This window comes from Malurus melanocephalus, unplaced genomic scaffold (genome assembly GCF_030028575.1).
Source record: "Malurus melanocephalus ecotype Western Australia unplaced genomic scaffold, MMel_1.1 scaffold_122, whole genome shotgun sequence".
Lineage (NCBI taxonomy): Eukaryota > Metazoa > Chordata > Aves > Passeriformes > Maluridae > Malurus > Malurus melanocephalus.
Genome location: NW_026623354.1, coordinates 1,660,556 through 1,673,042, shown reverse-complemented (window position 1 = coordinate 1,673,042; position 12,487 = coordinate 1,660,556). Strand labels below are relative to the sequence as shown.

The 12,487-nt window shown below is 41.4% G+C and overlaps 1 protein-coding gene across 4 annotated transcripts in view; it reads left to right on the top strand.

The window, feature by feature from the left end:
• SHTN1 (shootin 1) overlaps positions 1–12,487 on the top strand; it is a 52,388-nt gene that overhangs the window by 31,773 nt on the left and 8,128 nt on the right. For 3 of the 4 annotated variants that reach the window (XM_057370299.1, XM_057370297.1, XM_057370300.1), the window contains 8 exons: positions 774–920; positions 2,217–2,370; positions 3,450–3,555; positions 5,241–5,323; positions 8,207–8,319; positions 8,739–8,792; positions 11,527–11,647; positions 12,267–12,450. In XM_057370299.1, coding sequence (XP_057226282.1) covers positions 774–920; positions 2,217–2,370; positions 3,450–3,555; positions 5,241–5,323; positions 8,207–8,319; positions 8,739–8,792; positions 11,527–11,647; positions 12,267–12,450 — 962 coding nt within the window. The remainder of the gene's footprint in view (positions 1–773; positions 921–2,216; positions 2,371–3,449; positions 3,556–5,240; positions 5,324–8,206; positions 8,320–8,738; positions 8,793–11,526; positions 11,648–12,266; positions 12,451–12,487) is intronic. The other variant, XM_057370298.1, reaches the window with a different exon arrangement.

The following is a 12,487-nucleotide window of genomic DNA, read 5'->3' as shown; positions in this document are numbered from 1 at the left end:
GTTCTCAAACAGTCTAGAAGGAACAGATCTCAGGGAAACTGCATATGCTGACAGTTTCTGCACCTCTTAAGTGAAGCCTCGAGAAGTGTGTGATTTTTTTATCAATGTCAGGTCTCTAGACCTTTTGATTTTTGCCCGCCCCCTGCAATGTATTCATTTGCTACATCAAAAATATAACTTGGGAAGAGGAAGGAACACAATGATCAGAACTAAAAGGCTGAAATTGCCCTGAAAAGCCTATTCCCAGGGCAAGTGCATACACTGATTACACAGACATGGACTGAAATTCRTTTCCTGAAAAAATGAATTTCCATCATTCACATATCCAGCTCACCCTCAAATAAGTGGGCTTTACACCAAGGCTTGCAGTTGTGTTTGAGGAGATAGCCTGTGAACTCACAGATGTTTTGTTCTCTACCTGGAGTTCTTTTAATCTTTTCAGAGCTCCCAGAATGGGGATCAGATTGYTCCCATTTCCAGGAAACAGAATTCAGAGATGTGTTTAAATTCTGAATGTTGTCAACACGGGGGTAAGGGAAGTGTAGCAGTGGGTGGTTTTCAGCAAACACCTTGTTCCTTTCTGTGTGAGCTTAGCTCTGGGGAATTGTACCCTCAAACTTCCTTTCACCTTTCTTTTCACCTTCTTCCTCACTATTCTTGCCACATTAACATGATGCTAATATCTTCATTTTCTTTCCAATTGCCATTTTCTCCAGGATAACATGAGACTGTGTCTGACTTGTTTTTGTYGGGGGTGGGTTTTGTTTTGGCAGATGTTTATTGAACAAAACAAGATGAAAAGGCAGAGTCAGTTGCTTCTGCAAAATTCTGCTCCTGATCAACAGCTTTTGAAGGCTTTGGATGACAATGCTAAGTTAACTCACACATTAGAAGAAGAGAGGCTTCAACACCAGCAAAAGGTAAAACAGAATTTCTTTTCATCACATGCAGAAGTCTTTGGAAACCCAAATTTAAGGAGTCCCTTGTCTTTATTACATTCAGAATGAAATAATTCATTATTTGAGATCATATGCCCTGTAAGARCTTGGAGTTTAAACACTAAATTTTAGAGAGAAAGTTGTGATTCCCTTTTTCTGAGTATGAAACTGGAAGGCTTTTGAGCCTGAAGGCTYTGGTTTAGGAAAGTATTTTATTCTGGCTGCCAGTAAAGTGCCATTAYAAGCAGTAAGTCAGGTTCCATTAAGTGAAGAGATGACAGGAGGATATTTTGGGCATTGAGTAATACAGAGGGTGTCTTGGGGGGAAAAGCAAAGAAGAACACAAGGTGAGAGGTGGGCAGTTCACATTGATACTCTGGGTCTTGCTAAAGAAATGGAGGGGGAAGAGCCAGACATACTGAAGCATGGAAGTGTAAGGTGAATCTGCAGAGTKGTGTGAGAGGATCTAAACTGCTAGGATATAAATAAATATATTCTTTGAAACGGGAGTAGATCAATCTGTGATGCGGGAGAAATCACTGGTGCATCCTGGGAAAGGCTGAAAATGAGCTTTCCTTTAGCCCTGAGGCCTGTTCTTAAAACTCTGTCAGTAGAGTAGTGTTAGCATTAGACAAACAATTCCTGTCCTGTCAGTGCACCAGTACTAAGACTCTGCAATCTCTAATGCTTCTGAACGAGTATTTTGGATGAGTAATTGACAGTTCATAGAAAACCTCTGCATCTTTGGCYACTTGGAAGTCTAGAGCAAAACATACATATTTAGGGATCTGAGAMGTTCCTGCTACTCTGCATCTGAATGCTGCCTCTGAATCAGATATTCCATAATTCACCCTCTGGCATCTGCATGAATTGAGACAAGGGAGTTTAAATAACCAGCCTGTCAGTGGAAGCAGTAAGAGAACAAGAATGTCAATGTTCTCGTGCTTCAAATGAGGAAATGTTCTCAAATTAAATTCTAATTATGTGWTAAAAACTCTATAAAAAGAAAAAGGAACAATGTACAGCTGAAGTACTGTGGAGCTAAAGACATATTTTAAAGAAGAGAGAAAGAAAGTTACGGACATAACAGAAAATTCTGACATCTCTCAGAAGAATCCAGCCCTCGTTGAAATATTTTCTTTTTTCTGGGACTTGTGCTTCGCTCCTATACTATAACATGATATTTTGAGGCATAACTGTGCCTAGTGGGTTATTTGCCARCAGCAGGGACAGAAAAAGCCTTTTATTGTGATGAGTGTTCTTGTTTGCCAACTGCAGATCAAAGAATTAGAAGAGCAGCTAGAGAATCAATCACTGCATAAGGAAATTAATCGCCTTAAACAGCAACTAGAACTTCTGGAAGAAGATAAAAAAGAACTGGAGATGAAGTGTCAGCATGCAGAAGAAAAAGCTAGAGACCTAAAGCATTCAGGTAAAATCATGTAATAACTTTGATTTTAGGGGTAAAGTGTGTGTATGGGGTGGTTGGTGCACATCTAATGGAATTCTACATGTTACATTTGAGACCCCAGAAGCTTTTGTGTAGCTGTGATCCAGACTTGTGCTTCACTGGACAAAGTACAGCARCTGCCTTCAACTGCAGAATAATCCTATCCAAAATGTGTGAAAAAAAAACCTTTTAGAACTTTTGTAAAGTACAGAAATCCTTCTGTTAGGTTGCCCTGAGTCTTTGAGATCGATAAATATATGGGAATGGGTGTTTGTGTGAAAGACACAAAAGATTGTACCTGGAATTTAAAGTCACTCAGTTGATTTTTTTAATTTTTTTACCTTTTAAAATTTGAAAACAAGTGCAAAATACTGTAATTTTAATTACAATCCATCATTGCAAGAACAAAGAACCAWATCCCCTGTGGAAATGATGTTCTGTACTCCTGCCATAATTCCTACTGTACACAGAACAATTGCTAAGGAATTTTGTRACTAAAAGAAATTCAAGATTTTTTTTTCTCCATTTCTACCCTTCCCCAGTTATTTACATTTGACAGTATTTCAAGAGCAGAAAAGTAAATTCTACCTTTTAGGTCTGATGTGAAAACAGGAGAGGAAAAAATCCATTCTGTCACCACCCAATTTTGGCATTTTTATGGGGAAAGCCCATACCATCAGCAAGACAGAGATAAATCTGAAGGGTGAAATTGTCAATTTCTTTCATCTCTTGTTAGTTCATTCTCAAATACAACCTCAAACAGAYCTTTGTGGGAATGGGATCAAGTTTTCCCTGCTCTGTCATTTTATATGAAAAGTCTTTTATAAGGGAGAGGTTGAGTTTCAATAGTAACTCAGGTTGGAGGTAGCTGGTTTAATGGGAATCTTGCATTGTTCTTGGAAGAAAATGTCAAAAATAGGACTTCCAGCAGTTGTGTGGTTTAGTCTTGTTTGTTCTTCAGATAATTAGCAGGATTTTTTCTTAAACCATCCAAGCTGGTTTTTAGAGGAGATGTGAGAGCCCAAGAGCTCACAGTGGTTTGTTTCATTKCTCTTGTGCAGTTGATGAACTCCAGAAGCGAATCCAGCAGTCTGAAAATCCTGCTCCTCCTCCACCGCCACCGCCACCCCCTCCTCTGCCTCCTCCTCCTCCTCCCAACCCCATTCGGTGAGTGCTCCCAGCCAGAGCTCAGCAGTGCTGCTCTGCAGGCATGGAATTCCTTACATCAGCTGCTATCCAAGCAGGAAGAGTGTCTTTAGAGGAAAAAAGGATTTTTCCACCTGTCTGGGGCTCCTGGGCAGCAGGACATTCTCCGTGCCCCACCTGCCCACAGATTTAACACCCTGACCAATTTTGAGCAGTGTTTGCCTTGCCAAGCCTTACAAATTGTCTAGACTGTGYCTTTGAAGGAGGAGGGATACCTGTCTCCTCTAAATTTAGGAGATTTTTTTTTTTCTATTCACCTGATAGCTGTAATTACAGACTTGTGAAATGCTTTCTGTTGCCAAGAAAACTCCTTTGAACCAAAGCATATATTAGATTATTGTGTGTCCCTTCATGTCAGATAACGATGATGAAAATGCAGGCTCCATTGAGTTCCCACAATTGCTTTCATAAGTTAAAAAGRAAAARAAAAAAAAAAAAAAAGCATCACCACCCAGTCATCAAGCAGTTTTGGCAAAATTAGCAAAATTTGGTCTGATGTCTGCAAAGGAACTATAAAAGAGGCTGACCGGTCTATGATGGATCAGATATTAGACCTAAACAAAGTAACTAAACCCTAAAGGGTGCTTAGATAATTTTAGAAATTCAGCTAATCTTTTATGTTGTTCTTCCTTTAAAAATAAATGGCCTTAGATGACAGTGTGCAGCCTTTTGTAACAGAAATGACATCCAGGAGTCTTGTTTACTACTGTGTTAAATATGTGAATAGAGATGGTTTGTGGGGAGAATTCATCCCTTTGTGCATCTCACATTGTTTTTAGAAACTAAACATGTTCAGAACAATTGTTTGGCCTTTTGCTTCTTTTATGTCCATTAACTCATTTGGTCTGTTTGCTTCTTTCTCACTCATGGATAGCATGAATTAACTGTGTAGGGGTGTTGTGGGATCTTTTTGTTTCAATTTATGCCCTTTACTGTTTGGAATAGATGAAACTATTAATTTTAAGCCCTGCAGTAGCAAAGCCAGGCTAATTCCTCATGCTCTGTGACGTGTGTGTGCATGGCAGTTGTTTCAGAGCATAGGCRCTGGGTGCTGCGTTTTTCTGGGACAGTTTTGACCCTTTATTCCAGGGTTGTCACTCTGCTCTGTAAGGAATGATGTTCAGTAGGGAATGACAGGCCTTACTGACCTCCCATGTGCATAGGAGCTCGTATTTGGGCTTGAAGGTGAATCCTTTACTGGTGTGGACTTTTACATTGTGACTGTAGAGGGGATAACACTGTAAGATTACAAGCTTGGACATGATGGGGAGATACTGATCACTGTATTTAAGTGTCCTCTGGAGAATGGTACTTCAGTATTTACAGCTCTTCTTTCTGTTTCTTATGCCAGAGCAGCTTCCATTTGTCATGTGTCACAATGAGACACTGGCTTTTAATATTCAGATCTGRAGTGTTTTGATTTTTGCCTAATGTCTATTAAAAAGACATCAATTTCTCTGGTGCATTTTGATGGGAGGCATTGTGGGGGGTAATTCAGCACATCTGCATTCAAGAGCCATTAAATGAGTCTTTTGTGAGTKGCTGTATAATCAGGTATAAGCAAGCTGGTGGTGTTCATGCTCAGGCTCTTTCTGATGGTGTGTGACACAGGACACAATGACAACTCAGTTTCATTTCACCCCAAGGTCTCTCATGTCGATGATTCGCAAGAGATCTCACTCCAACACCAACGTGAGCAAGAAGGAGAAGCCTCCTCAGCAGGAGTCAGGTATGGCTCATCCCTTCTTGAGGCATGTGGGTTATCCACTGGCACAGCAGGAAAAGCTGGTGGGAAAGAACTGTGGATAAAAATGGTGATTAAATGGTTTTAATTGTCAGCATTAATGACAGCCATCCATGTCCCTGCATATTCCTCTGCCTTGCAGTCCACAAATGGGATTGCAGCCCAGGAGCATGTGCACCAAGATGGGAAGTGTTGTCTTTGGTACTGCACTTTGCTATTCCTGTTCGGGGTGGCTGAGGACTCTGGGCTGTCTGCTTTGGAGTGACTTTATTGCTCTCTACAGCTCAGGAGGGTGGGACAGGGAGAGGGAGGTGCTGAGCTCTTCTGCCTGGGATCCAGTGACAGAACACATGGGAGTGGATTAAAACTGCATCAAGGAATGCTTACACTGGACATTGGGAAGAATTTGTTTGTGGTGAGAATGGTCAGACACTGGAACAGGCTTCCCAGAGAGGTGGTTGATGCCCCAAGCTTGTAAGTTATGAGGCCCTTAAGAACATGCCCTAACTTTTGGTCAGTCCTGAAGTGGTCAGGCTGTCAGACTAGATGGGCACTGCAGGTCCCTTCCAACTGAAACATTCTGCTGGATTCTGCTGCACACTTCTCGAGATCCCAAGTACATCTGTGTGTCCTTCATAGCCCTTCATAGCCACGACTGAACTGGTCAGTTCAGCATCCAGTTTGCTTTTCCCAAAAGGATTTGAGAATGAACAGTCTTGAGGCTGCAGGTCAAAAACCTCAGGGGAAGACCTAGCATTTGCTGTAACTGGAGAAAAGTTCTAATCTTCGTGCTTGAACTGCAGCATGTGCAGGGCTTTGTGCTTCCACAGGTTACCTGGGAGAGGCAGAAGACCAAACCTGCAAGCATTAARCAGAGCAGGTTATATTCAGCATAATACAGGCAAATTTCTGAATTTCCACATGGCAATTTCTTCTGTCCAGAGCCTCTCCACAGAGCTTGTTTGTTAAATACTTCAGTTTTCATCCCTCAATTCATATCTTGTGAAATTACCACTCAGAGTGGACTGTAATTCTAATCCTTTAATAACACTGAAAACCTAAAACAAAACAGTCTTTCACTAAGGTGGCTCTGCATGCAAAGTAACAGCTGAAATTGCATTTTATTGTTGTTAATGGAAGCTGGAAACTTAGTAGGTTGAGAACAGGAGTTAAGTACAGATTTAGAAATGACTGTGAGTGCCTGAAGAGTCAGAGCTAGTTAGACAGGCATTGCCAGTTAAATAACCGAGGGTTTCCTTGCTGTTTCTCTCTTCCTTCTGAAACAGCAGGAGTTTGTTTGTAGTGAATTGCTTAACTCATTTGCTGCCACTTAAACAAAGAAGGGAACCTGGCTGAAATTATAGGATATAACTGTTAAAAAAAAMCCCTGCTGTCAGCAGACTAATGGTATGCAAGTAAGGCTGGAATGTTGCATGGAGCCAACAGGCAGGAAGTGGGGGAAAAGAAGTGTTACTCCTCCCATTCTTCAGGTAAGGAACTGAGGAATGGAGTGACTTGGGCAGGTCCCTGGGGGAGTTTCTGGGAACTGGTTACCAGTCTGAGAGAAATGATGTTGTTGGTCTGGATACAATAGTTAGAGAGGTGACCTTGTACCGAGATCTCTGATGAAGAGTCAATCTTACCTTTCAGTAAAAGTCCAATTATGGTGCTTTGATTTATCAGGGTTTCTTACCTTGAAGCATCCTAGATGTTTTGATTACAGCTTTTTGTGGAGACTGTCACAAACAGTGATTGCAGGAAATACTATGAAATTCACTCTAAGTTCTCTACACCCCATTCTTTCATTATTTATTAGCAAACTAACAGTTCTGACCTTTCTTCAATCACAAAAACTGCATTTTCTCTTAATAGTTGAGCTGTTCTTAAAAATAAAAGAAGGGAGAAAGTTCATTCTTGATCTAGTTATTATATCAAACTTGAGGCTTGTTTTGACCCCTGTTAAGGATTCAGAATGAGTGGTTTCTATCCCATACCACCAATTAAGCTTTTATATTTGAAACAGCCTGTTTGTGAAATTAAAGCCTGACATTAAAACGGCTTAGAATACAGAAACCACATTTCTATGAATCATCAATAGTACCCTGACAAGTGAGAGAGCAAAAGTCTTTTTAAAATTCCTGTTATGTAAGGTGCAAGGTTGCAGCTTTGAATAGCATCAACCTTGTATTTCTCCATGTATTTGCTTTAAGTGCTGTTCCCCCCTCTTTTTGGTATGTTAAGTGTCTTTTGTTTTGTTATCTAGAATGCTGATAAGTTAACAGGTATTGTTTTGGCTCATCACAGAGCTTCCCATGTAATCTGAATGTTTTGCAGTTCTGATACCAAATCTCTTGGAAAAGCAGCCATTTCCTTTCATGGCATTTCATTTCTTCCCTTTAACTTGATGTAGTGTTTTTTAAAGGATGAGTTTAGTTCAGTCTGAGGTGTTGGTGTGTTGTCCCAGCCAGGTTCTCACACCCATGTGAAATAGGAGATGCTGTCATGAGGCATTGTCAGCTTGCCCAGTGTCATTGGAGCTGTGGAAATTCTGCTGTGGAAATCCCCAGTGGAAGCAGAGCTGTGTTCTTCAGTCCCTGGTGCTTCAGCCCATAGCACTGAGCATTTGCARTTCCCAAACAGTTCCAGGAGCTTTGTGTTTTTCAGGATGTGGGCCTTGCTGCTGTCCAAACTTGTGCAGCTAGGCATCTGCAAAGTCCGGATCCTCAGTGTAGATTGGGATTTTATCCTTGAGGAGCCTGGGACAGTTGAGCTGATAGCTAAGACTGCTGTATCCATGAGTGGTTTTTACTTTGTACTGTTTCTCTGTAGTTCCTGTCTGAAATGTGATCTGCTCTTTGACTTTTCTAGCAGGGGAAGAAGTTACAGATCTGAAGAGGCAAGCTGTGGAAGAAATGATGGACAGGATTAAAAAGGGAGTTCACCTGAGACCAGTCAACCAGTCTAGCAGGCCTAAAACAAAGGTTTGGAATAAATAGCAGAGCTATAACATTAGCTAATACAGTAATTTACACTGAAAATAAACTTTGCTGTTAAACATTCAGAAGATACATTTTTCTCCCCTCCTTAGTTTGCTTGATTTTGGAGAGCGTGAGTTAGATCAGCATATATCTGAAGAACAGGRAAAAAATGAAGGCAGCAGTAATTAAATAAAGGCCAGTTTCTTTGACACAGAAAGGAAACTTGTAAACAAACAGCTGCTAAGAAACAAAAAGCACAGAGAGAATAACTGAATTGGTTAAAGACATGATCAACGAGTAGACTGCATTAACATTTTTTTCTTTTATAAAACTGAGTGTGGTTACTATAAAACATTGCTTACATTCTTCACAAAAGTATAATCTTGTGGCTTTTAATGTCCMTGTGTTGTGTTTGTTTACAGCCAGAAACACCAAAGCCCTCTGAAAGTGCAATGAAAGAACTAAAAGGGATTCTGGTAAGAGAACTTTCAACTTACATTTCATTTTCTTCTCACTGAGCTCTTCTGTGCAAACTTTGAAACTTAAACATTTTGGTTTGAAGCCATAGAGCAATTTTGGAGCAAGTCTCCCAGTTCCACCTTTGACTTTGGTTTGCCTTAAGGATTGTTTTTAGTCTTGTTAGGAGAATTAGTTTTTGAGTTCTGCTCTGGGTTTGTGTGCTCCTGCCACTAGAGGGGATTTTATGGTCTGTGTCTGCCATAGATCCTTTGGAAACTTTTCAAATACTCACAGTGGGGATGCTTAGGGATGGAGAGGCAGCTGAGTATCTGTATCCAGTCCAAAGTAAAGCCCCTGGACTGCACACAAGATGCAGAGTTCTCCTTATCTACTGCTGCCCTCTTGCCTGTGGCACCAAGTTTCTTGGTAGCRTAGATGGGTCTGTCTTCATTTGTATGTAGAAAATTATTCTAAATAGCTGTCCACATAAACATTTACCACAAAATAAAAACATTTGGCATGATTGGTTCAGCTGAGAGCCATGTGCTAAGTTAGCTCCTGTTGTGTCCTTTACTCATCTGTTGGCATTGGTGGTTTTTAATTGGTTGCTGCTTTTGCACAAGAGCTAAAATCGTATCAGTCAGAAGGAGCTGTAGTTGTTGCACCCTGAGTTCTGTAACCCTGAAGTGCCTCTCTGGCAAGTCAGGTGGAATTCTGCCAGTKTTGAAACAAACCACTTCCACTCTACAGAAGGTGAAGCTAATCATTCTCACCATCCTGTGGTTAAACAGCCCCTATAAAAACCAGTTCAGTCATATTTTTGGGCAGGCAAGACAGTACAACAGAGTGTAGCCACAGCCTCTGCTGTGATTTCAAACCACCAGTGGGGCACCAGTGATGTGTTAAACTTGCTGTTCTCCAGTCATGTGAAAGCARGGGAAGAAGGGAAGAAATTATCTAGAGAGTCACCAGACCTTAATGCTGAGCCCTAATTAGAGGGACACATAATTAAATGCAGCAGTAAATAGAAAAGGAGTAAAATGCAATGCTGAGACAGTGTTTTAAAGAGAATTCCATAATTACGGGAGTGCTTGGATGTGGTGTGCTGTTTGGGCTGGTGAGGGTTGGACAGATCCATCCTGCCCAAGGTCCTTCCGTTCTCTAATAGCTGTTTTATTTCCCARCACTGTGTCAGTGACACAGGGGAGACTTGATTGTGCCCTTCAGAGGGAGCAGAGGGAAACCTGCAGGCACTGCACTTCTCTGTCAGCCTTGTTGCTTTTGAGCCTTTCAGGGTATTCGCAGTGCAAGACAAACTCTATAAAATGCAGCTCCAGTCTATTCCTGAGAGCAGTGATTATGCACAGTCAGACAACAAACACGGGGGTGGAATGTGATGGAGTAAACATTTGTTGTTACTATGCTAATTATGCATTTTGTGTAGACCTCCATGTAATTGTTACAAACAAAACACATTTATGTTGTGCAAATTCCAGAGTTTGAGTGACTCCCTTTTTAAAGTTGCTTTTGTCCATGTACGTTTGTACAGATCAGGAGCATATTATTCATGCAGAATCTGCTCAGTTAAATTTCAAATAGTTTTGAAAGAAAATATTTTAAATTTTARGCAGGASTGAAGAACTAAGAGTTAACTTTGCRGGGCTCTTGAAAGTAGCACAGCTTTTGCAACTTGCAGTGCTATGCTCTTTTGTCCTTGGCTGTTCCTGCCCAGAAGTTATGTGTTTGTCAGCAAAAGATGTCAGGACTGTCTGGAAAAATGCTATATGAGTCTGACATGTTTTGGAAGGCTAAAGAAACAAGATTCCTGGGAAGACTCAGAGGGAGAATGAAATAGTATATGGGTACCAAATTTTCAATTGCATCATAAATATTTTGGGGAAGTTTTACAGTCAAGTGGGTTCTGAATCAGTAAGTGACTGTTGTGTGTTGGGAAATGCATGCAGTATGCACTGAATGCATATTTATATTCCTGTAGGCAAGTTTGTGATGTTTCAGGCTTTATTTAAAGCCTCTTTTCCTCCCACCTTCAGAAAAGTGCTCCTGGACTTGCAGCTTCACTGATGCTACATGCTAGCCTTGGCATACAGCAGTAATAGCATTTATTTCTGTTCTGTATTTGTAAAAATCTGTTTYAGCTTGAGATCTGACACTGTGCAAGGAGAAACCTTGGAGTATGTAGACCCAGGGTCAGGTTTATGGCAGATGAGCTGCTTTATGGGATATGATATGCTGCAGTTGTAGCTGATAAATACTGMCTTCTGAAGATATGTGTACACACCAGGACACGGCAACACAGGACCTTGCTAAAATATAAAACCCACTGGGGCAATAAAATACAGATATTTGGCTTTTTGCTAGTAGAGGTTAATTATGGGCGTGATGACTGGTATTTTTTSTAAGATCCTTTAAATGTTAAGGTGGAGAAAGTTGACAGCTCGCTGCAAACATCAGAATTTGTTCATTAGTGATCCAGAGCATCTCTCTTATGGCTGATATCAACTCCCTGATGTGTAGTAAGTGTGGTTTATAGTGTGGTTTATCCCTACATTGTGATATCCAAGTGAGAGTGGGATTATGAGCTGATCCCAGATGCTCGTGTTGTGCCAATGGAAGAGCTTGGCTTGCTGCTCTAGACCTGCAGTGTGAAATATTCTGAAGCTGTGTGTATGAGCTGCTTGGCAGGGCATAATCTGTCCTCAGAGAGTTTCTCATGCCTATCTGTTGCTGTAGGAAACCCTGAATAAATCCACCAGTTCCCGAAGCTTGAAGTCCCTTGARACAGACAGTGGTGAAACAGAGCTGGAACGAGTTCTGCGCCGCCGRAAAGTGACCACTGACCAGGACAGTGGCAGTAAGTGCTGGACTCCTTTGAGTCCTCTTCTGTCCCTCCATTAGGTTACTCTTGAAGCTTTACATTCTCTTCCAGATCATTGCCATTGCAGCCAAYGCTGCTTCTTCTTCTACAGGGACTCTCTTCCCTGTCTCACCTGTCGCTTTTCATCCCATTTTCTTCAAGAGATGCCTCTGTTAGAATTTTCTGTACACTCAGGTTCCTCTTTCCAGCCTGGAGCTCAGATGTGCTGCCGATATGGCTGGTTTGAATGTCACTGGAGAGTTTTAWCTTGGACTTTGCAGGCAGTTTGCTGACTCCTTATTCGTACTGAGAGCAGATTTTTCTGCCATCAGGCTGAGGAGCACCAAAGTTGTGCCTGGGCAGGGCTGTGTGGGCAGCAGGACTTCCCACCCCAGAAGGCAAGAGGATCAACACAGCAAGTGCTGCCTGTGGTACAAGAAATCTTGGTGGGGAGAGCAGAAGCTRCAAATGTGGTATTTCCATATTCCCTTGCACCGGACACTGTTCATTAAAATTCCATTTTGATTTCTGCAGTTAGCTTGAGTTCTGCTCTGCTCTTGTGTCATTTCTAGACCAATCTGGATAACAGAAGCATTAAAGTTTCTTTGGATTTTAGGTCCCACTGGAATCTTGGCTACATCAGAATCAAAGTCTCTGCCTGTGCTGGGTTCGGGAGCCAGTGCCCCACAGGCAGCTTTGAACAAGAAAGACGTGGAGACAGAATTCACTTCCAAAGTACCCAACTCAGGTCCTGTCTCTAACCAGCCTAAGGGTGCTACGGGCTCCAAGCCTACCTTACAGTAAGTAGAATATATTTTAGTACAAGATGTGTTTAGC